This window comes from Varanus komodoensis, unplaced genomic scaffold (genome assembly GCF_004798865.1).
Source record: "Varanus komodoensis strain SLA01 unplaced genomic scaffold, ASM479886v1 scaffold55, whole genome shotgun sequence".
Taxonomy (NCBI): Eukaryota; Metazoa; Chordata; class Lepidosauria; order Squamata; family Varanidae; genus Varanus; species Varanus komodoensis.
Genome location: NW_025336157.1, coordinates 2,098,312 through 2,121,018, shown reverse-complemented (window position 1 = coordinate 2,121,018; position 22,707 = coordinate 2,098,312). Strand labels below are relative to the sequence as shown.

The 22,707-nt window shown below is 49.4% G+C and overlaps 1 protein-coding gene across 1 annotated transcript; it reads left to right on the top strand.

The window, feature by feature from the left end:
- The first annotated feature begins 3,382 nt into the window (after nt 1-3,382).
- ATL3 (atlastin GTPase 3) lies at nt 3,383-22,564 on the top strand. The gene is made up of 13 exons (XM_044448776.1): nt 3,383-3,477; nt 9,021-9,238; nt 9,984-10,127; nt 10,772-10,876; nt 11,293-11,343; nt 12,091-12,147; nt 13,785-13,877; nt 14,119-14,257; nt 15,524-15,651; nt 16,389-16,445; nt 17,287-17,358; nt 18,475-18,906; nt 19,658-22,564. The coding sequence occupies exons 1-13, from the start codon at nt 3,459-3,461 to the stop codon at nt 19,745-19,747; spliced, it is 1,605 nt and encodes a 534-aa protein (XP_044304711.1). The 5' UTR covers nt 3,383-3,458; the 3' UTR covers nt 19,748-22,564.
- Nucleotides 22,565-22,707: the final 143 nt, after the last annotated feature.

Sequence of the window (22,707 nt, the reverse complement as noted above, 5' to 3'; positions counted from 1 at the left end):
CTGCCTTGCCTTGACTTTCGTTGCCTGGGCCCCACTCTGCCTTCCTGTCTCCTTAGGCCCACACCCTGGACTCTGACCTATGCGAATTGCTCCAACACCTCAGTTGTTGTGTTTGCCCTTTTTCAGATGCGGTACCCAGAACGGAACACAATATTCTAGGTGCGGTCACACCAGAAGTGTGTGTAAGGGGTGCCTGATCTTGGTAGAGTTATATTCAGGACCTTTCCTAATTCCCAATTCCAAATTGGAGTTGTACACTGGGTTGGTGTTTCCATTGAGCTGTCCACCCCTCCCCCCAAAATCCCTTTGTAGCTGAGACCCTCTCAGCTTTTACTAAAAAAAGGACTTTTTGCCCCAATATGCTTTGCTTTATACTGTACGTACATATGGACTGCTGGCCTGATGTAGCTGAGTTTTTTCCCATTCTTAAGGCTGCCTTGAATTTCTGATTGCATGCAATCTGCTTTGGGAACTGTTACAGTTGAGAAGCAGGATAAACGTGCTTTATACCTTAAATAAGACCTTGCAAAGGGTCCCCGGCATCTCTTAGCTAAAGCAGGCTGTTTGTACCCTTCTCCCCACATCACGAACGGTCCTTGAAATTTCTCCTTTTGTGTCATTACCCTTGTGTGTAACTGCCCGTCTCTTCCGGGAAGTCTTTGGCTCCATCCTTGCAGCCTTAATCTGCTATTTGCAATGGAGCCAAAGTATGTGTAATCAAATTTCCCTGTTGAGCCCTTATCTTCATTTCCAGCACCATTTTTTCCACTTTGTACTTCTAAATGGATATAAAAGGCCTCCTTAACCCTCTCTTTGCATGCCTCTTTCGTTTGTTCTATTTAGATAGAAGGACCAATAATTTATTTCCATGCAAGTCAATTCCTGTGTTCAGCTCTTTTTTTTTTTATGGGAAGGGTCATGTTTGATTAGCCTAGTCCAGTGTCATTGTCTTTTAGAAGCCCACAAGATGCCTATTTATTAAATTTAGGCTTTGCTTTTCACTGCAGAAAACTGTCTCGAAGTGATGGACACAAGCAAGGCATCTGCAGTTCCAGTCACCACAAGAAAGACCCTGTTGATGGTGGGCGATATCAGAACTTTATATTGTGATTTATTTTATATTGTTAATTTTATATTTTTGTATTTTATTGTATTTTGTGTTGTGAGCCGCCCTGAGGCTTCGGCAAGGGGTGGCATAGAAATGTTTTAATAAATAAATACATACATAAACTTCCTTAAAGCTGCAATTCTAGGCACATGAGAATTTTAGTCCTCTGGAGCTTAGAGAGCTCTGAGTAAACATACCTAGGACAGATCTTTAAAGTAACTTGGGGCAGGACTTTCATGGTATGGTAAAGCCCCTCTGGAAATTGTATGACAAAGTTTTCCTAAAATCTGGAATAACAAGTCGAGAAAAGGAGATGGAATTGCACCTAGAAACAAACCAGTAATCGGTGAAAGAGTTCAGAACTGGGGTAGGTATAACAAATTTGCGTGGACTGGCAGATCACTGGAGGGCTTCCAGCTCCTAAATTTTGAGCTACAGTAGAAACAAAATGCCTTTCCCAGCCTAAATTATATTGCTGAAGTCAAGGTAGCTTAGGATAACCAGAGTGGATTGGTGTGTTGAAAAACTGAGCTTGGCTCAGTTTTGGTATCTAAAGCAAACTCCAGGACCAGATTTCTTTAATTCTGTGTGTACTTAGGATAACCAGAACTGTGAATCGGCCCTGGCTGGTCCTTCTTGGAGTTCCAGTAAATAATGAAGTCCCACCTCCAATCTGGTTTTGAATAAGTATTACCATAATTTTGCTCATCTGGATGTGGAAAGAGAACCAGCAGTGCCAATGGGGATTAACTGTGGCTTCTGCACAGTTTCCAAGGGCAGCCCCGCATGGGACAAATTACAGTAGTCTAATCCAAGAATGAGTGACAGTAGTCAGATCTGTACATTAGTGGGGGGACCCTTGAGGAAAGGGGAGGGACATGGCTGTCAACACTGGTTTATCGTTAAAGCCATCACTTTTAAAAAATGGCTTTTTATTTGGCCAATATTTTCACACACATTTTCATTTCACAATTAAAATTGCTATTTTATTTTAAATGATGCTTGGTGTGGAATAGTTCATTTATCTTATTTTATTGAAGTCTGAAATAACGTAAGCTGTCCAGAGATGACAGTAATGGAGGGCATACAAATTTTTAAGTAAATAATAAAAATCCACCGTGAATATATCATTTTCTTTACAAGTTACATAGAATTCACTCCCCAAAGAGGTCCGCCTGGCACCGTTGTTACTGGTTTTTCGGCGCCAGGTAAAGATCTTTTTATTTAAACATCATTTTAATTGTTAAAATATATGATCTGGCCAGGACAACTTCTTCTTCCTTCTCTTTTCTCCTCCTATATTCTTTATTCTTTCAATGTATTTTATGTTGTAAGCCGCCCTGAGGTTTTGGCAAGGGGCGGCATAGAAATGTTATAATAATAATATTTACTTATTTTATACTGTTAATTTTAACTTTATATTATTGTATCTCTGTATTTTTTGTATTTTTGTATTTAAGTGGTAATTTATTATGTTCTATTGTATCTGAATGTATCTTATTGTGTTGTAAGCTGCCCCGAGGCTTCCGCAAGGGGCGGCATAGAAATGTTATAATAATATGTCAGATAGTGGAATAGGAATAATGCATTGAAATAGTAGTAATCAGATAAAGCACTCAGAGTTAAATATACTTAACACCTGCAATACAAGCACTTTGTCATAATACCGCTAAGGCTGATAAGAAAGAACGGAAGTCACACGAATCGTTTTCTGAGCTCCGTGAATGTTTTCCTGCCATTATCGCAGATGGATTGCAAGCATTCCAGCTCAGTCTGCCAGCGGAGTCGCCGACTTCCCCGCGCACTCCCTGCTTCTGTGCTTTCAGCAGCCTGACAGGCAGAAATTAATTAGGGCGAGCTTTGCCTGTCTCGCCTTTGCTTAAGCTCTCTGCCCCAAAGAGCTGCTGGGTTGGGAATTCCCGGGTGCGCGTTTAAGAGCCGAAACGGACTACATCCCCCAGCATGCTCTCGGAGGCCCGCTCTCTTCCCCCCCCCCCAGTGACGGCCCAAGCATGGCGGCGGCCTTGCGGCAGGACTCGCCCATTCCGGGCGTTTGAACTACATCTCCCGAAATGCAACTGCCACCCACCGAGGAACGCCCGCCGCCATTTTCGCGTGGCGACTTGGGCGTGGTAGTTCGCTCTGCCTCCCTTTGGCAGGCTCTTGCACGGAGACGGACTCCCACCCCCAGCATGCGCCGCGAACCGCCCGGCTTCCCGGCCTCTGGCCCGCGCTTCATTCCGGCGGCGGCGGCGGCGGCTCCTCCTCGAACGGGGATGGGACGGGGGCGGGAAGAAGGCGGCGGCGGCGGCTTCGTGTCATTCCTTTGGCGGCGGCGGCTGCGAGTGGTATGAAGCTGGACGCAGCCGGTAAGAACCCCCTTCTTTGCCCGGAGTATGAGGCGCTCCCCACCAGGGGGCGCCCCAGGGCCGGAGGGTGCGGCTTCTCCCATGGAGGAGCGAGGACGGTGTGGCGGGGGAGGCGGGAGCCTCTCTGGGGTGGGAGAGCTGTGGGGCAGGGTGCAAGGGGGCCCCCTGGAATGGCGACCCTCTCGAATGGCGACCCTCTCTGGGGACACGCATGGGGCGAGTCTGTGCGCTGGAGTAAATGGCACGAGATTGCCTGTAGGTTAATTAGGCTTGGTTAATTAGGAGTGGCCTTGGAGCGCCGGACAGGGATCCAGTGATCCGACACGGTTGACCCGCACCCCCTCCTGCAAAAGAGGGCATCCAACCCTCTCCTTGGGGTGTGGAGGGGTTGGGTCCCCAAGAACAGCAGAGCAAGAGGGCGTCGATTGTTTGATTGCAGGGGGTGTATCGCCCTCCAAACGCCGTGGGTCTGCACCAGCATGGACTAGGCTGAGGGGAGTTGCAGTCCTCAAAGGTTTGGGGGCTACTGCTGCCCTCTCGCTGCACCAGAAAGGATGGTGCTGCTCAATCCTCACTTTTCGATGGGGTCTTTTCCCTCCTGGAGGGGGGACAGGTGTGAACCCACCTTGAGGGCTGGGGGAGCACAGCATCCCATTTCGGAGCGGCTTATGGAGGAACACAGGGCGTTTCCCTGTATCAGGTCTGGCGATGGGGTCCGTTTAACCCGGTATTGTCAACACAGGCTGGCAGCCGGGGTTTCAGGCAGAAAGCCTAGCCTAGCCCCGTGGGTAGGCCTTGGAAAGGATTCCCTGTGGAAAGAAGAGAGGGTGCATTGGGTTATTCCCCCCCATGCAGACGGAGTGAGGGATCCTAGTGGAATGCAATGCAAGGATGGAGAAATGGGGCCCAAAGCCCCCTCCCCAAAGGCTTCTTCATCAACGCCCACAGGTAATGGGCGCTCCCTTTTTCGTTCCACCGGTTGCTTCATCTTTCCTCCAGCGGTTTGGGAACCTTCTGCACTTTACTTCTGCCTGTCGACAGCACGTGTGTGCTCCAGCGAACGCATTGCTCAGGCCAGCCGGGATGACTTCTGGGGCAGCGTGCACGAGGTTTCAGCCTAGGAAACTCGGGAGGCGGCACGGTGTGTCTGGGCAAAGTGTCTGATAGCTAATCGATTACTGTTTGATGACTGTTGTGGCTCGTTCCGCGCCTTGCTTTGTAAAAAAAACAGCTCTTGTGCTTAGCCTGGGCCTCAGAAATGCCTTGCGAAGGAGGTGGAGTTCTCTTTGCACATGTTCCTGTTCGATGTTCGGCAGTATTCTGCAGGTGGATGCCTCGCATAGTTGTTCAACGTATTTCCCAATCACACTCTGGTTTGCACTGCTCGGTTAGGCCAGATAAATCATTTCTTTTTTCCATCTCTATTTCACCTTCTCCTTGCAAGTTACCTGAAGCAGCTTTCATGAACCCCCCTCTCCACATTATCCTCACAACACAACAGCCCTGCAGGGTAGGCTAGAGAGTGACTGGTTGGAAGTCACCTGGTAAGCAGGAATTTGTGAATGCAGCCGCACCCAGCCTCTTGGAACTTCTCACACAAGCGGAAACTCCTGGCCAGCCCTTCTTTCAGGTGTTCAACAACCGGATTTTGTGGGTGGGAAATGTTTTTAAGCTGCTGCTCTTGCTAACTGGGATTCAAAAAGCCACACTGGCCTGTTACTTAGAGCTCTCTGCTGGTGGGGAAGATGGGAGTTGCAGTCTTACTACAACTCCAAGCTTGGGGGAGATGTCCTAGAAGTTTCCATGGGGCCCTTTTGGATGTGTCCCCGCCAAGGGAAGTGCGTTATGTCACAACAAGGAGGGGTCCTTTTTCTTTGGTGAAGTTGTGGAATGCTTCACTCAATATGACTGATGTTACGATACAGCCAATGCTTAAAAAAAAGAAAGAATTTTTCTAACACCCAGGTGTGTGAATTTTGGTTGCATAGGCCGTCTCCTGTCGCCCTGCAGATGTGCTAGACTGCAGCTCCATCTTCTAGCATGCTGTCTGGGTATGATAGGGGTTGTAGTCCAGCACATTTGGTAGGCTCCTGATTTGGGGAAGGTTGGGTCCTGTGCGATTTGGTGTTTTGCAGCTTTGCCGTCTTTGCTTTATTATGCTGATTGCTTTTACTTAGTAGAATGGGCCTTGGTCACACCTGTTGTACGTAAATAAGTATTTTAAAACATGTGTTTGAATGCCAGGGGAGGGTGGGCTGGAACAGCAGGAGTAAAATATGGGGCTCATTGCCACTGGGTGGGTTTGGGCAGCGGGCTGGCTCTGTCACTGCGCATGGTGAGGCAGATGCCAGGAGGCGGCAGCAAAGACCTGGAGAAGAGAGCTCTGGTCTGCATGGCCTACCTGGGAGAGGCAGTATGGCTGAGTGGTTCAGGGGTTGGTCTGGCACTTGAGAGACCCGAGTTCGAATCCCCACTAGGCCATGGTACTCATAGGGTGACTTCGGGCCAGTCCAGCCTACCCCTAGCCTGATGCACCTCGGGGGGGGGGGCTGTGGCAAGCATAAAATGGAGTGGGGGAAGAGCCTTTCTTACAGGAAAAAGTGGGTTTTCAAGCGGCTGGGAAAGCCGCTGACCCCAGAGGTACCTTTCTAAGCAATTTGCTCTGCCAAACCTTCATGGACTGGGATAAGTTGGCTGGTTCTGGGAGCAAATTTTTGTTGCAATGGTCTTAACACGACTGACTCTCTGAAATTTGATGGGTGGGACTCTGCTTACTATTTGTGTTTTGAGCATATTTGTTCCTATGTTATGCTTTAATTGAGATTCTTTTTTAATTGGGATTTTATTGTAGGCATCCTTGACCACCGATTTTTGGTGGAAATTGCCTGGAAACCATACTGCAGAGGTAGTGCTTAAAACGGGAGTAGATTAAACTCCCGGAGGAGGAGAGGTAGATCCAGTGGCTGATGGTATGATCAGTGAGGAGAGCTTCCAAGATCGGAAGCAGTGTATCTTGGAATGTCAGTTGCTGTCTGTCGCCTTTGTGCCGTGGCTTGTGAAGTGGGATAGTGGGGTTGGACCAACCGGTGGATGGTCACAATCCGTATGGGAAGTAGCTTGCCCAGGGCCTGTGAAGCAGAAGCAGAGGGAAGGCAGTGAAATGGCCTCCTTTCCAGACAAGATCCTTGTGCTGCCAGTTGCAACACAGGCCTGAATTCTGAGATGTGGAAGGCAGGGAGTGGTCTTGGTTTCTGACTCACACCAGAAGCCCTGCCAGCCAACTGCTGCCTGCTATGTGAGTGTGTATTTTTTTGCTTTGTTTTGTTTTGTTTTTCTTGGCTTGGGTGTGTGTGGTGATGCCTTTTTCCTTTCACGGAAGTTTGCATTTCTGGGGAGGGTGTAAAGCTCTGTTCCAAGCATGCAGCTTGCCAAGAAAACAGCTCAGGAAAGCTTATGACAACCTTTGCGAAAGGAAAAAAGGTTGCACTGCATTTCTGCAGTTCCCTCTTCCAGCTGGAGGAGCTTGCAAATGGCAGAGAAGTGGCTGATTTGGGGCAGCCCCATAACCAAAAACGTTGTGCTAAAAAGGGTCCTTTTTGGGATGACAGAGTGGAGAGGGATCGGGTGTTAGCGAAAACACAACAGGGCCACATGGAAGTTATTACATACAAAATTAAAAATACAAAATTACAAAATACAAATTTTAGTCATGGCTAAAAATTAGTTTCCGACCAACTGCCAAACATGTTCCTAAAACTGAAGGTTTCATGGAGAAGCTCTGGGGATCCTTCTCTAGGACAGAGGTGCCCTCCAGATGTCTGGGCAGCTGATGCCCGGAAGCCCCAGTCAGCCTAGCAGACATTGGGGATTATGGGAGCTGTAGTTCAAAACAGCTGGCAGGCACCTGGTTGCATATTCCTAAAATAAGATGGCCCGGATTTTGATGCAATAGGCTGACTTTCTCGAAGGCCACTTTCAACGTTCCTGCAACGGGCCCAGGATCACCCAACAAGTCTTAGGATTTCTGGAGATGGAGAGCCGGGCCTCCCCGGCCCTGATCTGACACTCTTGACCAGCACACGTGGCTGCCCTTGTTTCCTCTGGTTCTTCCTCGCTTCTGCAGTGGAACTTGTGCCATGTGCTGCCCCAGGAAGGCTTAGTTGGCAAGCTGTGGGTTTAGTTCCGGAAACGGCGTCCTCAGAGAGCCACACGTTACTCATTTCTGCTCTCAGTAACTCCATCATGGCAGCTTGTAGACCTCCGCGTGCACAGCCGGTTTCATCCTAAATCCATGCACCTCTGGCTTACTCAGCCCCTCTCTTCTGGCTGCTGGTGTTTAATTTCCTTCCGGGGTCTGCTCTGGTGCAAGGGCTGGTGGCATATTAAATTCTCCAGGCAGGAAATTGGAGGTTTCCAAGGATTATGGTAATTCAGTAATATCTACACCAGGCAGATCCAAGAGGAGGCAGGTGCCCCATGTTTGCAAAGGAATCCTATTTTTTTTCATGTCCCAAAGAAGCAAGAAGAACAAAATTTAGAGGGATATACAAAATGGGGTGGGGAAAGCACCTTTCAGTTCTGACGGAAAGCTTCCAGTGAGCTTTTGCCATCATCTGGTACTGGGAGAAACTGCACCTGTTGAATGTATGCCTGCCGGAGGCAGAGCAATCTTGCTTGTGTGCCTGCCGGGATGCTTTCAACCTGGAAAGCACAGAGTGTTAATCCCAGAAACAGGTAATAAGGAAAAGGGCCAGTGGTCCTTTTCTTGGAATTCATCCCAGGGAGCCCTTGGGCTGCAGTTGCCACGGTGACGGGATTGTTAAGTTCTCCTTGGACTGTTGGAGATGAAAACCTGGGGCAATGCTGCCTTTTGATCCTCCTCCGGACCCAGGGTTGGACGCTCATGACAGCCCCAGACAAGCAGCCGGGACTGCGGCGGGAGCTCCAGCCCTCCAGTAGCCGCCTGTCCGTTTGCTGGATGCTGCCTCTAAGCCCTGTCTGATCTCTCAGGAATTCTGCTCACGCGGGGGGGGGGGGGTCCTTGCATGGCGGTGGGGTGGCCGAAGCCATGGGACTGTGGATCCTTGCCTGACCAGTGGGCCGTGCGCAGATGGACGAAGAGGGACGGCTGTGTGCGTGAGCTCCTGAATTCGAATTCATCCCTTTCCTGGTTTGCACAGTTTGGTTTCTCGTGAGGATCTGTGTGTCCGCGTCGGTGTTGCCAAGGGATCGACTTTCAGTAGATCCAGCAAGAATCCGTGTGTTTTCAGAAAATGACATCTGCTGGCCCTTTGTGTCTACGCTAGCGATCCAGAGCGTTGTAATGGTTCGAGTGTTGAGCTGGGGAGACCCGGGTTCAAGTCCCAAGGTTCGCTTGGCGACCACGGGGCAGTCACTGGCTCTCAGCAGAACCTACCTCACAGGGTTGTTGTGAGTGCAGAGAGAGAGGGGGGGGGTGTCTGTCCCTTAGAGTTGCTCAGGGACAAGGCGGGATAGAAATGCATGGGATAAATAAGCCGTGTGAATTGGTCTTGTCTGGGCAGGTGGAGATGCCATGTCGGGCGCAAGGCCAGGCCCGGTACAGGTCGTGCTGGTTCACAAGGATCAGCACTCCTTCGAGCTGGACGAGAAGGCGCTGAGCCGCGTCTTGCTGCAGGATGTCATCCGCGACCTCGACGTGGTGGTGGTGTCCGTGGCCGGGGCCTTCCGCAAGGGCAAATCGTTCCTCTTGGACTTCCTGCTGCGCTACCTGTACACGCAGGTGAGGCTTTGGTGCTGTTTTCCACCCTTTGGCAAGCTGGTACAGAGGGTTTTCCTTCCGGGCCTGCCTCTTGGTCCGATGCATTATGTCAATCATAATCAGACCCTTTCTTCACTAATGAGCTCCAGAAATATGCAAGAAATGTTATAATCTAAACACTGCACCTGCCAGTTCCCATAAGACGCAAAGGCCTGGAAAAAAAATAGAAGAAACTGATTTCTATTTTTAAAAGCCACATTTTCCGAGAGATCTTTGGAAATTTCTCAAAATGAACCTTTTCCCCAGATGTTTTCCTGTCTCCCCACTTTCATATTTGCTGAGTCTTTTTTCCAGGCTATGACACCTCCGATCCCTGGTGCTTAGGAGTGAAAATTAGGTCCCCGGTCCCAAGGTTCTTACATTATCTTGTTCCATCACCCACTGTCCTCCCATTTCCTTTTGGATGGGTTTAGACCATCCCATTTTCTGCATGCAAATTTCCAACCAAGGTTTGCCTCACTGACATAGCGAGTTTTGCAAAGAGCCATGTTTCCCTGAATACTTTGCCGGACACTTGCTCCAGAACTGGACGTGGAAGTTCAGTTTCAGAACAAAGAACAAGCTTTTGTTCTCCTGCTCCTCGAGGCGGACGTGTGAGGCTGAGCCGTGCTGTAGGCCAGACTTGGCTAACCCAGCTGCTTGCAGATGAGTTGAACTGCAGCCGGGGCTTGGCGTAAAGAGCAACCCTTTTGCTCTGTTTCTGCAGAAGGAAGGCAGCGGCACCGAGTGGCTGGGAGACAAGGATGAGCCCCTGACAGGCTTCTCCTGGCGAGGGGGATCCGATCCCGAAACCACCGGCATCCAGATCTGGAGCGAAGTGTTTATTGTGGAGAAACCGAGCGGAAAGAAGGTAAAAAGTGGGGTTAGCAGTCGGATTGGAGGCTGAAGTGTCTCCCAGCTCAGCTCTGGCTTGTTGGAGCCGGTTTGGCTACCGCTTCATGGTTCAGCTTGGCTGCTTGGGTTTCCTTCGGCTCCTCCTTCCCCCCCTGGGAAGGCCAAAGATGGGCCGCCTTGGGGTGCCTCCCCCAAAGGAGGCCAGGTGGGAGATGACTAAAAAGAGGGCCTCTTTGACTGTGGCGCCCCAGCTGGGAAGGAGCTCCCCCAAAAGGCTTGCCTGGTGCCATCACTGCACTCTTGTCGGCGCCAAGTGAGGACAATAATTTTCCCAGACATTTTAGGCTTCTCGGAAGCATGCCAGACTGGGAGCGTGTGTCTTGTTTCCCAGCAGAACTGTTCCCCCCACTCCAGTCTGCTAACTGGGTGCTCTGGAGAGGAGGGAGAAGCATATTTCTGCTGAAATTCCCCATTTTCCGGGGGGAATACTTAGAAATCCAGTGGTGTGGTAGGCACATGTCTCTCACCTCTGGCTTAACTGAGCATCGGGTCGTGGTCTCTTGCTGAGCCCAGGGAAACGGTCGTTGGGGCTCGGATTGCGGCAACGAGGATGCCCTGGCGCTGTTTCTTGATTCTGATGTGCTTGGCCCATGCACGCAGGTGGCCGTTGTGTTGATGGACACGCAGGGAGCCTTTGACAGCCAATCGACGGTCAAGGATTGTGCCACCATCTTTGCGCTCAGCACCATGACAAGTTCGGTCCAGGTAAGTGGCCGCCTGGTTCTGTTTTCTCTACTGGAGTTCCTGCCGGAGACCCGCTGACCCACCTGCACCGGGTTGAGTGGATCTGTCCTTTTCAACGGGAGAGGAAGGGGCATGGCTAGGGTTGGTCACAGCGTTCCTTGTTGGAGAGCGGTATACCAAGCAGGGCCACCACTGAGAAGGCCTTGTCTGTCGTGGTGGATGGATTCCAGAGGCTGGCCCATGACCGGCACCTCCAGAGCTAACCTGGGGGCCTGGGGGGAAGGGGATGCCTGTTTATGTCAACTTAAATCTCTCCCTGTTGGGCATGGAGCAAGTCAGGCGTGAAACGAGGGGACATAAAAATCTTTGTGGCACAAGGCTGCTGTGGCATTGTGGGTAAGTCGCTTTGGGACAGTCAGCTTGTCCGTCCTTTTCAGATCTACAACTTATCCCAGAATATTCAAGAAGATGATCTGCAGCAGCTGCAGGTAGGAGGAGAAGGCTACCTGTAAAGTATCTTCTCTTGCGTCATGCGACATGCTTGGCACAAACCCCTGTCTTAAACGTGGCTGGTGTGCTTTCTGCTCATCTGTAGCAGTAGATGCAAAATTCAGCTTCTTTGCGACACCCGCTTCCAGCTGTTTATGCGATTTATCTCATTGCTCTGCTGGCCGTTTTCAGCTCTTAGCTTCATGCGCTCGAGTGGGTTCAGCCCTGGCCCCTGAAGGCGGGCCCTGCAGTATAACAGCACCCCAGGACGTGCCCTGAAGGGGGGGGGGCGGCTAAGCAGGTGCCAAGAAGAGCTTGTGCTCCTTGGAATAATGAGGTTGAAGAGCAGGATTATGGGAGCTCATCTCAGTCTATATGCAAACTTCTCCACAAACTCAGGTGTGAGGTTTTTTGTTTCTGCCTCTCAAATCTTGGAATGCCACACCTGTCTGGTGTGATGGCAGATTTTTGTTGCTTATAAAATCCTGAGAAATCATAGTTGAGCCAGAGATGTCTGTGTGGCAGTTCTGATCCCCCTCTAAGAGGCAGTAACCAGCCGGAGCTTTCCAGGGGAAAAAGCCGGGGAGGTGGCCAGCCATATAGAGAACGTCTTACTTCGTTCTCGTATCCTGCACTGCTTCCCATTTTAGGCTTCCTGTGATTTTTTTCCCCGAGAAAAAAAGCCTTAAGTTATGCCAGTCATGTGGTTTTAAGGATAGCTTTGAATATGTCCTTTGTTTTTTTAGCTCTTCACAGAATATGGACGCCTAGCCATGGATGAGATCTTCCTCAAGCCATTCCAGGTATGGGTTTGAACAGAGGTGGGGGGGGTGTGTGTGAGAGAGAGAACACGAACACACACACACACACGTGTGCGCGCGCGCACAAAGTTTAGGGCCCTGTTTTTCGCATCCCGTGTTCAGCCCTGACTTGGGCTTACGAAATTTTGAGAGCAGCTGTACCGATGTAGCATTGGAGATACAGTGGGGAGAGAGGAATACCGGCAACCTGATGCCCTTTGGATGTTTTGTACTATAGCTCTCATCAGCCCCAGCACGGCTACAGGTTGGGGTTATGGGAGTTGTCGTCCGAAACATTTGGAGGGTGGTCAGTTTGGGGAAGGCTGGTCTAATTAAAAAAGGTTGTCAAATTGGGAAGAAACCAAGGAAAAAAGGCCAAGGTTTCTAAAATAATAGTTGCAGTTACGTTGCACTGCGAAGATCTTCTGGTTACTCACGTTCATTTGCTTCTGGTCTGTCATCTGTCCTTAAGTGCCTGATTATATTATTGTTTGCATTTCTGAACACCAGTAACCTCCTGCTTGTGCTACTTTGCCGAGAGGCACAGAACTGATAATATAAACATTGAAACTGGAAGGAACGGTTAGCGATAGTGCTTAGGAAACTAAGCAAAGCTGTTTATGGCATGATAACCATGTGAGTCCATAGCTGAAAAAAGTCTTGTGGCACCTTAAAGATCAACAAACCACTCTTTGTTAGACTAATCTGATTTTTTTCCTTCTTTCCTAATCTGATTAGTTTGGCTGCATATGATAAAGTAGGCAGAGTTTATAAAATCTTATGCCAGGGTAAATTTGTTAGACTTTAAAATACTGCAAGATTCCTTGTCGCACTGGACCAAAATTTAGTAAATAAAGCACTTTTATCAGCCAGTGCTCAATTATCTTAATGAGTTTCTTGCCACAGAAACACTAGTTAGGAATGGAAAAGGCATTGGTTTGGTCTTTTTTTCTCTTTGAAACCAGTATTAGTTTCTAACTTTGTTATCCTTTGAAATGTGCAGTTTTTCAAATTTTCACAGTAGGATTACCTAATCAAAAGCAGTGTACAGAAAGGTACATTTTGTTTATAAAATTTATTTAAACAATTTATAAAATCATTTTAAGGGTGACTCTAGGAATGGATATGTTAGTGAAAATATTTGAAAAGGCATCATCCTGGGAAAATTGCTTGCTAGGAATATGCATATAAGGCAAAATCACATCCCAAAATGCATCTCGTAGAAGAAATGTGCATAAGGATGCATACACATTTTCATACAAAGTTTTTTTAAAGAAAAAAATCCCAAAGTTAAGGGAGAACCAAACTTCAGGTAAGCAATGTGGAAAATCTTGGGTGAACCCAACTTAAAACGAGACATAGAGAGACCAAACTGAGAGGTTGGTTCATCCTTTAAACATGACTTTAAACAAAAGGACGGTTATCAGTTTGGATATTTACATGGAGACCCATTACTTCCAAAGTCAGTATGCTGCAAAGTATCCGTTGCTGGGAACCCTGCAATGTGGGCTGCTTAGAAGCATTCGGGCTGACCACCATTGGAAGCAGGTTGCTGGGCCGTGAAGGCCAGTGGGCTTGCTTTTAGCGTGGTATTTACACTGCTGCCTTTGGAAATAATTTTGGAACCTCCTCCTTGGCAGACTCTGATGTTCCTGGTCCGCGATTGGAGCTTTCCTTACGAGTACCCGTATGGCCTGGACGGTGGGATGCATTTCCTGGAGAAACGGCTGGAGGTAAATCAGACACAGACCGAGCTGTGGAAGGCCTGGTTGAGAGTGGCCCCTCGCGTCTCGGTTTCAGCACAGAGCCCTCTGTGGATGAGTTGCAGCCTGGCAGCAAACCCATCACAGCCAGGCTGTCAAACCTCAGCGCCACCTCTCCTCCGTGAACTGGAGCCGGTACCAGTTTCCCGACTCCTGCCCAGCTTTCTCCCCACTCTGAACGGTGGCGTGTCTCCACCTTTTTCATCCCCAGGTAAGATCTCACCAACACGAGGAAATCCAGAATGTCCGGAAGCATATCCATTCCTGCTTCACACACGTCAACTGCTTCCTTCTGCCACACCCGGGCCTCAGAGTAGCCACCAGCCCGAATTTCGATGGACGCTTGAGTGGTAAGCACCGCACCTTTGTGGGGGGGACAGCGGCTGCTGACTGGTGGGGCAGACGTAGGGCTGGGAGAGATCCCTAAACATGGAGAAATGGAGACTAGCAGGAAGAAGATGTCACGTTTTGGGCATCTCCTTTGGTTTTTTCCTTTCTACTCCTTGTGCTGCACCAGGTGGAGACTCATGGAAAAAGCAGCGCACTTAGAATTAAGTAATTTTGGGCCCAGGAATTGGTTCTGAGCTGAACAACTTACAGCTGTTTGCTGCCACACACACAAATAATTCCTAATTACCCCGTATCTTCATTTCAGCAGTAAAATTTAGAGTTATTTTCTTGCTGTTACTCTTCAGTAGTTGGGAGTCAGAAACCTTTGTTTAAAATACTTCAGATCTACCAGTAGATCTAAATCTTCCTTCCATTCATTTCTGATGTTCAAACAAATGTTTGACTTGGTTATAATGCAGCCTTTTCAGTTTCTATTCAAATTAGCCCACTCTTTAGAGCTTTTACATAATGTGTTTCTCACAAGATTTCACCCATAAACTTAATTAAGCACTCTTGATATGGCAAAATTGCAACCTTCCCCATCTTGGTGCTGATGTTTTGCTATAATCTTAAGGTAATAGTTCGTCTTCATTTTTCATTAGGTTGATTTTTTGGTGGGGAGGGGTAGGTTGCTTTGTATACATCAGTAAAAAAAAAAACCTACCACTGTGTGCATCATTAGTAATAGCTATGGGGAAGGGTAAAGAACTGGGCAAATCACTGAGGCATCTCGGTGGACCTTTGTGTTATTTAGTCTGACCCACGTAGCTTTGCAATCCTGAGGACTAGAAACTTGATTCAGAATAATGATAATGTTCTCAATGGAGGTTTGTGCCTAACACCATATGCTGTGTGCTCTTAGATGAAATTGTGGATTGTCTCATTTGGTCATTTTCATTTGCTCTGCGTCCCCTCCATGAGCCAGTGTGGTGTGGTGGTTAAGAGCATGGGACCGGGACTCAAACGATCTGGGTTCTGGTCCCCGCTCAGCCATGGAGCCAACTGGGTGGCTTTGGGCCAATCACAGACTCTCAGCCCAGCCTACCTCACAGGGTTGTTGTTGTGGGGATAAGCTGGAGGAGGAGAATGATGTAAGCTGCCTTGAGCCCTTTGTAGGGAAAAGGCAGGATATAAATTGAAAAATAAATAAGCAAATAAATAAATAAAAAGTTTGCCTGCTACATTCTCTCTTGGCCTTTTCCACCTTTTCCCATCTCTGTGCTTAGACATTGCAGATGAATTCAAAGACCAGCTGAAGCAGCTCATCCCATTTGTGCTGGATCCTGCCCAGCTATTGGAGAAGGAGATCAACGGCTCCAAAGTGACCTGCCGGGGCTTGCTGGAGTACTTCAGGGTGTGTGCCTCTAATTATTTTTTCCTTAAATGCCAGGAAAAAAGATTTGGACTGCATGTGGTCATCTGAACCTGCCCAGACAGGTTTAACTTCGCAAGCTACCAAATAAATGATGTGTTTCCCTGAGTGGATTCTATATACTTATAGCAAACTCACTTCTTTGAGTGTGGCTTCATATAGAACCCAGATGCCCTTCTAGACAGCTAAAAGACTGAAGATAAATGCCTTCCTTTTTTAGCACAATGGGTAGAGATTCCAATATGAACAAAAGCGAGCATTAGTTGCCCGTGGGATCTTGTTTGACCCCAAGTTGAAAGCACCTCAGCCAAGAAAAATGCTGCATTTGAAAAGCCTTGATTCTGGCTGAAATTTTCCCTTAGGAGGTTTCAATCAATGTAAGAATGGCTTTCAGGTCATTGAAAGGTGAACCTTTCTGGAAACTAGGAAGAGAATGACATCTGAATAACAAGGCTTGGCCCATTGACTTTTCTTTACGTAACAATAGTTTGGCCTAAAAAAATAAATAAATAAAATAGTACAGCTTTCCTCAGTGGATTTTAATTCTCTCTGCTGGACATTTTAACTTGGAATCTTAGCTTTCAAACTGAAACCAAAAATGCACAAAATGGTAACTTCTGGATCCCAAAGGAAAAGCATGTTAATAATTTTTCTTTTAGGGTCAACCAACAAACTGTTACAGGCAGAGAGCGCTGATTATTTCTTGTGCCTTCCTCTAGGCTTACATCAAGATCTATCAAGGGGAGGACCTGCCGCACCCAAAATCCATGTTGTTGGTAAGCTTTGCTGGCCTAAGAGGAGCTAAAACTGCGGCTCTTGGGAATTGATTTGGGGTGGGGGGGGGAGTCTTTCCCCCTCCCTCTTCCTTGGAAGGATTTGTGTTTGCACCAAAGTTTCCGTAGGTTTCTGCTCTTTTGTGTTATTAAAACAATGTGTTGACTGATAGCTTTATTGTCTGATTTATTCTTTATTAAATGTACGAGTCCAGGCTAAATCAAAACCCACAATCAGTGTAAGAATAAACAGACGCCATAAATGGAGGATGGAAAGAGGCCCTCACTCGCCAAAAGGGACATTATTGGGTTGTTAGACCACTGGCCTGACTTGACCTGTTTTCGTATTCTGCGGTAGGGCCACAGCTTAGGGGCTGGGCATGTGTTTGAGCGCAGAAGGAACCTCGGTCGGTCCAGGAGACCCCTGCCTGTGAGCCTTAGCCAGCAGGCGTCTGTGGTTTGGGGCTCGTGGGACCAACGGTCCGACTTGAGCAGAAAGCAGGCGACCCTTACGAGGGTTCCCAACCTGGAACAGGTGTGACACACTCAAAGATTTCGGTAGGCTTTCTTTGGTGGCCCCCATTCGTGCTGGTTGCTGGATGCCCGTTCTGCAGCACTGGTGATACCTCAGTGGGCGGGATGCACAGGAGATGGGGTGGGAGTGCGGCATTGCGGGGCTTGCAGAATCTCCCTTTTGCTTTCTGAGTAGCAAAGGTGCTAGTCCTTATGATGGCATCTCTGAGCATGACATGCCCGGTTTTGGGGCATCAGCCGTGGAGAAGCTTGCTGCTGCAGGAGGTGAGCAGGAAAGTGGAACTGTTTACATGATCATCTTTGTTTGCAGGCAACCGCTGAAGCCAACAACTTGGCTGCCGTCGCTTCAGCCAAGGACTTGTATTACACCAATATGGAGAAGGTAGGAGAGCCGATAAGAAGTGTCATTTTAACATGCATGCTCTTTCTCCCTGCTTGCTATGTACATATGTAACGTCTATCTTTCCCCACAGCCCTGGTCTAGATTTTTTAGTCTTATTCTGGTAAATGCTTTGAGCGAAGGGTCAGTTTCTTTTCTCTGGAGACTCCCAGATGCAGGCTTACCATTTAAGCATCAGGTCATGCTGGGCCTTAGCGACTAGCAAGGAGTTGAGGCGGTGGACAGCCGAACTGCTCCTTTCTGTGTGTGGCCTGCCTGCGAGATGTTTCTGCAGTGGTGCGTTCTGCCCTAGCTTCTCTCTCTCTCTCTTTAAGGCACCGGTGTTGCTCTGGAATCCTGTGGGCTGATTCTGCTCTGCCCAGGGGTCCAATCCAGGCCTACTTCTTCTAGCCAGGAACAGTTTGGTGGTTCCCCCAACTCCTTCTAAACGGTCGAGAAGCTGACCTTCCTAGGACTAACTCATTGGTAGTAAGAGGTGTAAGCTAAAATAGGCCAGCATCTTGTGCATTTTGCCCGTAGCTCTACCTTCCCCTCTGAAATGATGCCCCCTAGAAGGGCTCCGAAACTGAATTCGGTCCTCGGCTGTGAAAGGGCTTCTGCATCCTTGGTTTACAGTGGGAGACTCATTCCACTGGCTGAATCCCTCCTCGGCATGCAGAAAGCTCGAGGTTCAATCCTTGACCACTCCCGTTGGAGGGGTCCGGGGGTGAGTGACGGGTGAAGGCTCGAGACTCCAGAAACGTGCGGCTCATCAGAGTTGGGCGGTGCTGGGCCGGTGAACGCGTAGTATGAGGGAACTTCCTACCCCATACGAGGGTGAGCCCACCACCCTTGCTCAAACATTGACTCATGTTTTTCCGCTTTCCTGCTCCTCTATTTTTCCTTGTGCAGCGCCTCTTTTTAGTCGGCAAGCCTGCAGGCCGGGAGTGCCGCGTTCCTCCCGTTTGCACATCCGCTCCTCTGGGAACCTTGATTTTTTTTTTTTTTTTTTTTTTAGCTGAGGAGCAGGAAAAAAAGACAAAGCAGTTTTCAGTCTGTTTTGGATGCTCAGGGATGTCAGGAGCTCCAGTGTGAGTGCTCTCCCCTCTCTCCCGCCAGCTCTGCGGAGGGGACAAGCCGTACGTGGCGCCCGAGTTGCTGGAGGAGAAGCACCGTGTGCAGAGCGCCCTGGCCTTGCAGCACTTCCAGCGCATCAAGAAGATGGGGGGCAAGGAGTTCAGCCAGCGCTACGAGGAGGAGCTGGTGAAGGAGATGAACGAGCTCTTCGAGGACCTGGCCAAGCACAACCAGAGCAAGAACATCTTCAACAACTTCCGGACACCCGCCATCATCTTCAGCCTCATCGTCTTTCTCTATCTGAGTGCCGGCATCACGGACTACGTGGGCCTCGGCATCGCCGCCCAGCTCTGCAACTTCGCCGTGGGGCTGCTGCTGCTCTCCCTCCTGGCCTGGGGCTACATCCGCTACTCGGGACAGTACCGGGAGCTGGGCGTCGTCATCGACACCACGGCCGAGTTCCTGCTTTCCCGGGTGAGGCCGGGCTGCAGCATGTTTCTTTCTGCGTCAGTCGTGATCGTGCATGTGCATTTGATCCTTCTCTTTCTCGCATGAGCCCAGGGTGCCTTTCAAGGCCGCCGTTTTCTCCGTTTTATTTATTTTCACACCCACCCTGTGGGCCCCAAAGTCACCCAGTGAGTTTTGTGGCTGAATGGTGACTTGGACCTGGCTCCTTCAGTTCTCTAACCACTATGCAAGACTGCCTCTCTGAGAATTATTTCAGGGATGGGCAACACAAAGTTCCCAGTCCCCATTTTTTATTATATATATATATGTATGTATATATACACACACACATGTATACATACATATATAATTTATATATAAGATATTATAGATATTTATATATTCTTCCCCCAAGAAATGGGAAGGGTTTTGTTCTGTTATTGTGGCTATGGGAAAGTGTGTCCATAGTGGGTCCTGGGGGTGGGGAATGGGACTGACCCCCCCCAGACCACCCCAATTGCCCACCCCGGTTTAATGAATGCCTGTAGGTACCCGTTTGAATACCTAAAGCAGCCTTTCACACAAAAACAGGCTTCTGTTGGCACTCCGTCATTCAAGAACTTAGGCAACGAAATGCTGGGCTTGATCTTCCACCAAAATCTGCCTTCCTGCAGCTCAGGGACTGTCATGGGGTGGGGAACTTGTTCCTCTCAGGATATGTGTTGGGATCGTGCCCTTAGTGATCCAAGCTTCCCCCCTCTCTCCCTGCTCTCTGCAGGCAACCTCTGGCACACACCTTTCCCCCCAGGCCGTGGAGGCCGGCAGGCCGTCATCCCGGAGGGCTTCTGAGGACAAGAAAGTCAAGTGAAGCCTTCATCACGAGAGGTCCGAACGGCGCCTGCTCCGGATGACTTGCGACAGCCTGTGAACCCAGGAATCGCTTGCAGGGCGTCCAGACAGCAGTTCCGAACCTTTTGTGCTGGAGAGTCCCTTCACCCTCCTATGGTTAATCATTCCTCTTATTTTTAAGACCCCCTCTCCTTGTTTTTATCTTGTGTCCCTCCCTCCTTATTTTTTAATGTCCTTTGCACTTTAATGGTCTGCGTCTTGGGTGGGGCACCGCTTTAAAGTTTTCCTTTCTGTACCAGTTAGTGCCTTCCTCAGAAAAAAGAGACCAACCACAAGCGCCACGTGCTAATCTTACGCCTTGCCTGCCTGCTCTTAAACCTCGCTTCGGGAAGTTTGGCGGTGACGGAAGCATGTTTGCTCCCCCCGGTTCAAGAGATTCGGCTCGACCACCCCAGAGGGCGAACTTCTGATGTTTCAGCCCATTCTTTGCTGATGGGGCTTTTCCCCTGGTTCCTTTTCCCCCTGACGTGGAAGATGCTGAAGTGGAGCGTGAAGTGTGCTGGGCCCGGTCCAAAAACAAAAGAACCTCCCGTCTGTTCCCCAGGTTCCTTGAACCTTTCTGTGCCTTTCCAAGGCTGGACAGCACCTGTATGCCTCTGTCTGGAGGCAGGAACGCGCTCAGCCAGCCCCTGCCTTAGAAACTCGTCTCGGTAGGTTTGCATTGAGGGCAAACAGACTCAAATGTGTCAGTTCCTTGCGTCGCTCCCGGGTCGTTTTGTGCAGCGGTTGTTGGATGCACCGGAGCGGAAGGCACAGCTTAATGCCCTCTGGGTGTCGTGGGACCCGGTGTGCTCTGATCGCAGGTGCGGGCTGGAAAATGAAGGGTTGGTGGGTGAGTGCTTGCGGGTCGTTGGCAACTGCGGCTGTGATCTCCAGGGCATATTTTCTGGGCTGGCCTCCAGGAGTCTGGAAGCCTGCAAGGTTTAATCTCAGCAACTGCAGCTGGAGGCGTTGTTTGTCTCTCCCTGCAAAAAATGGTACAGGCAGGTGAGAAAATGGGACTCGTGGCCGGTGGGCCAGGGATTCTGCGGGGCAGCTTAAGGGAGATCTCTCTGTCAGGCGAGATCTTTACAGGAGAAGCTCAGCAGCTGCAGAAAAAAGCCTAGGGGATCCGTTGCCGATGCTCCTGAAGTCAGGAAGGAAGGATCTGGTAGGTAGGTTCACCGTCCTGGTCTTTGGATATTTTCTGGGATGGAAGAGGAAGGCAACCAACAGTGCCCATTTTAATCCCCTGCTTTCTCATGGAACGAAAAAGCTGCACCTTAGAAACTCCCGTCGGTGGCTGCTTGAATCCACAGAGGTCAGGAATGGCTTGGCTGCTGCTGCTTCTCCTAGTCAGCTCCGCTTGCTGTACCAAAGACACTTCTCTTTCTCCCAGGAATCCTTCCTGGGTGGCTCCGTAGCTTTATGCAGCATGCAGTCCGCCTTCCCCTCGCCTCCGCACCTCGGCCATCTGCCTGCTCCACGCCTTAATAGTCCATCCCTTCTAAGCACAAGGCAGATACTGCCCCGCTTTCGACCAGTTGAACTGCGAGCGAGAAGCAGGGGAAATCGGCATGTGCCACCGGCAGTCCTCCCCTTCGTCTGATTTCGTGACGGAGGTTTTGGGTTTACTTGAATGGTGTGTGTGTTTACACAGGAGCATGAAGTTCTGGATGCGCTACAGTGGCTTCAAAGCCAAGAGAAAAGTTTGGCCCTCCTGCTTACCTTTTGCTGGGCCATGCCAGGAATCACTCGCCAGATGATTTGGACTTCAGCTCCCAGCATTCCTGGCCTGGCTGGGAGTTGAAGGCCCAGACACCTGGAGGTGCGCCAGCGCCCACTGCAGGTGAGTTTCTGACCTGCTTGGAGGGCTGTGGCTTACCTGGCTGGGGACATGGAAGCTTGTGACAAGCATCTTTGCAGCTGGTTGCTGGAACTGTCTGGAGAACACACACAGGGTGCGTGTGCACAGGGGTGCAAAGCACAAGCGGTACATTCTACATCGTTGAACTGAACAGGGGACCTCATTCTTTCACCCCCCCCCCAATTTCCAGTATCCAAGTAATGTCATCCTGTGTTTCCGTTGTGCCCATAGAGAAACACTAGGTGGGATTGTGCGATTGCCACTCGTTGCGGTAGTTGTCTGTGAGCAACAGCACATCTCTGTGCGTGTTTGATGCAATAGGCATAAGCTGAACCTGGTCTCGGGTGTCCCACTCTCCAAACCCAGGTGGAATGATTTGTTGGCCGGTTAAATTAGCCCTCCAGGAGGCCATGGGCTGTGATGGGGTTATCTGTGGGTTGTGTAAGCCTCCAACAAGCCATGCGTCCTGGTTCGAACAACATAGCAGGATGTAGCCAGATGGGGAGCTGAGGGAAAGATGTCTGGCAGAAGAACGGGCTAGAAAAATGCCTCCATCAATTTGAAGCTCTAATTGGTTCAGAAACAATGGTTTTATCATTAACGTCAGATTGGGGACCAGCTTCCTCCCCCTTTCCTGCTTTCCACAAAATTTTGGTGGCGATTACTGGGAGTGAAAAGAAACCACATATGTACTTATGTGGTCAGGATGTCTTAGAAGTCCTTTTTTTTTTTTTGCTGTTGGGGTGTCCGTTTCGCTCTTCGCCGATTCAACTCCCTCCTTGACTTCGTCATGTATTAAAATTTCCAGCTGGGGACCAATGCTGCAGGGCTGTAGATGCCAAACTGTATTTATAAAGCGCACACAAGCAGAAACACATATGCATTTCCACTTTGCAACGGCAAAAATAAAGACCAAGATACTGAAGCTGATGTTGGGAAGTGTGTGTGCATCTCTTTTCTGAGTGGGAACTTCACAATTGTGGCATCGATTGTGCTATTGCCTTGTTGTCATTCTCGGGAGTTCGTGGAGGTCCAAACATCGAGTTTTCTACTTGTGACGGGGTGAAACAACC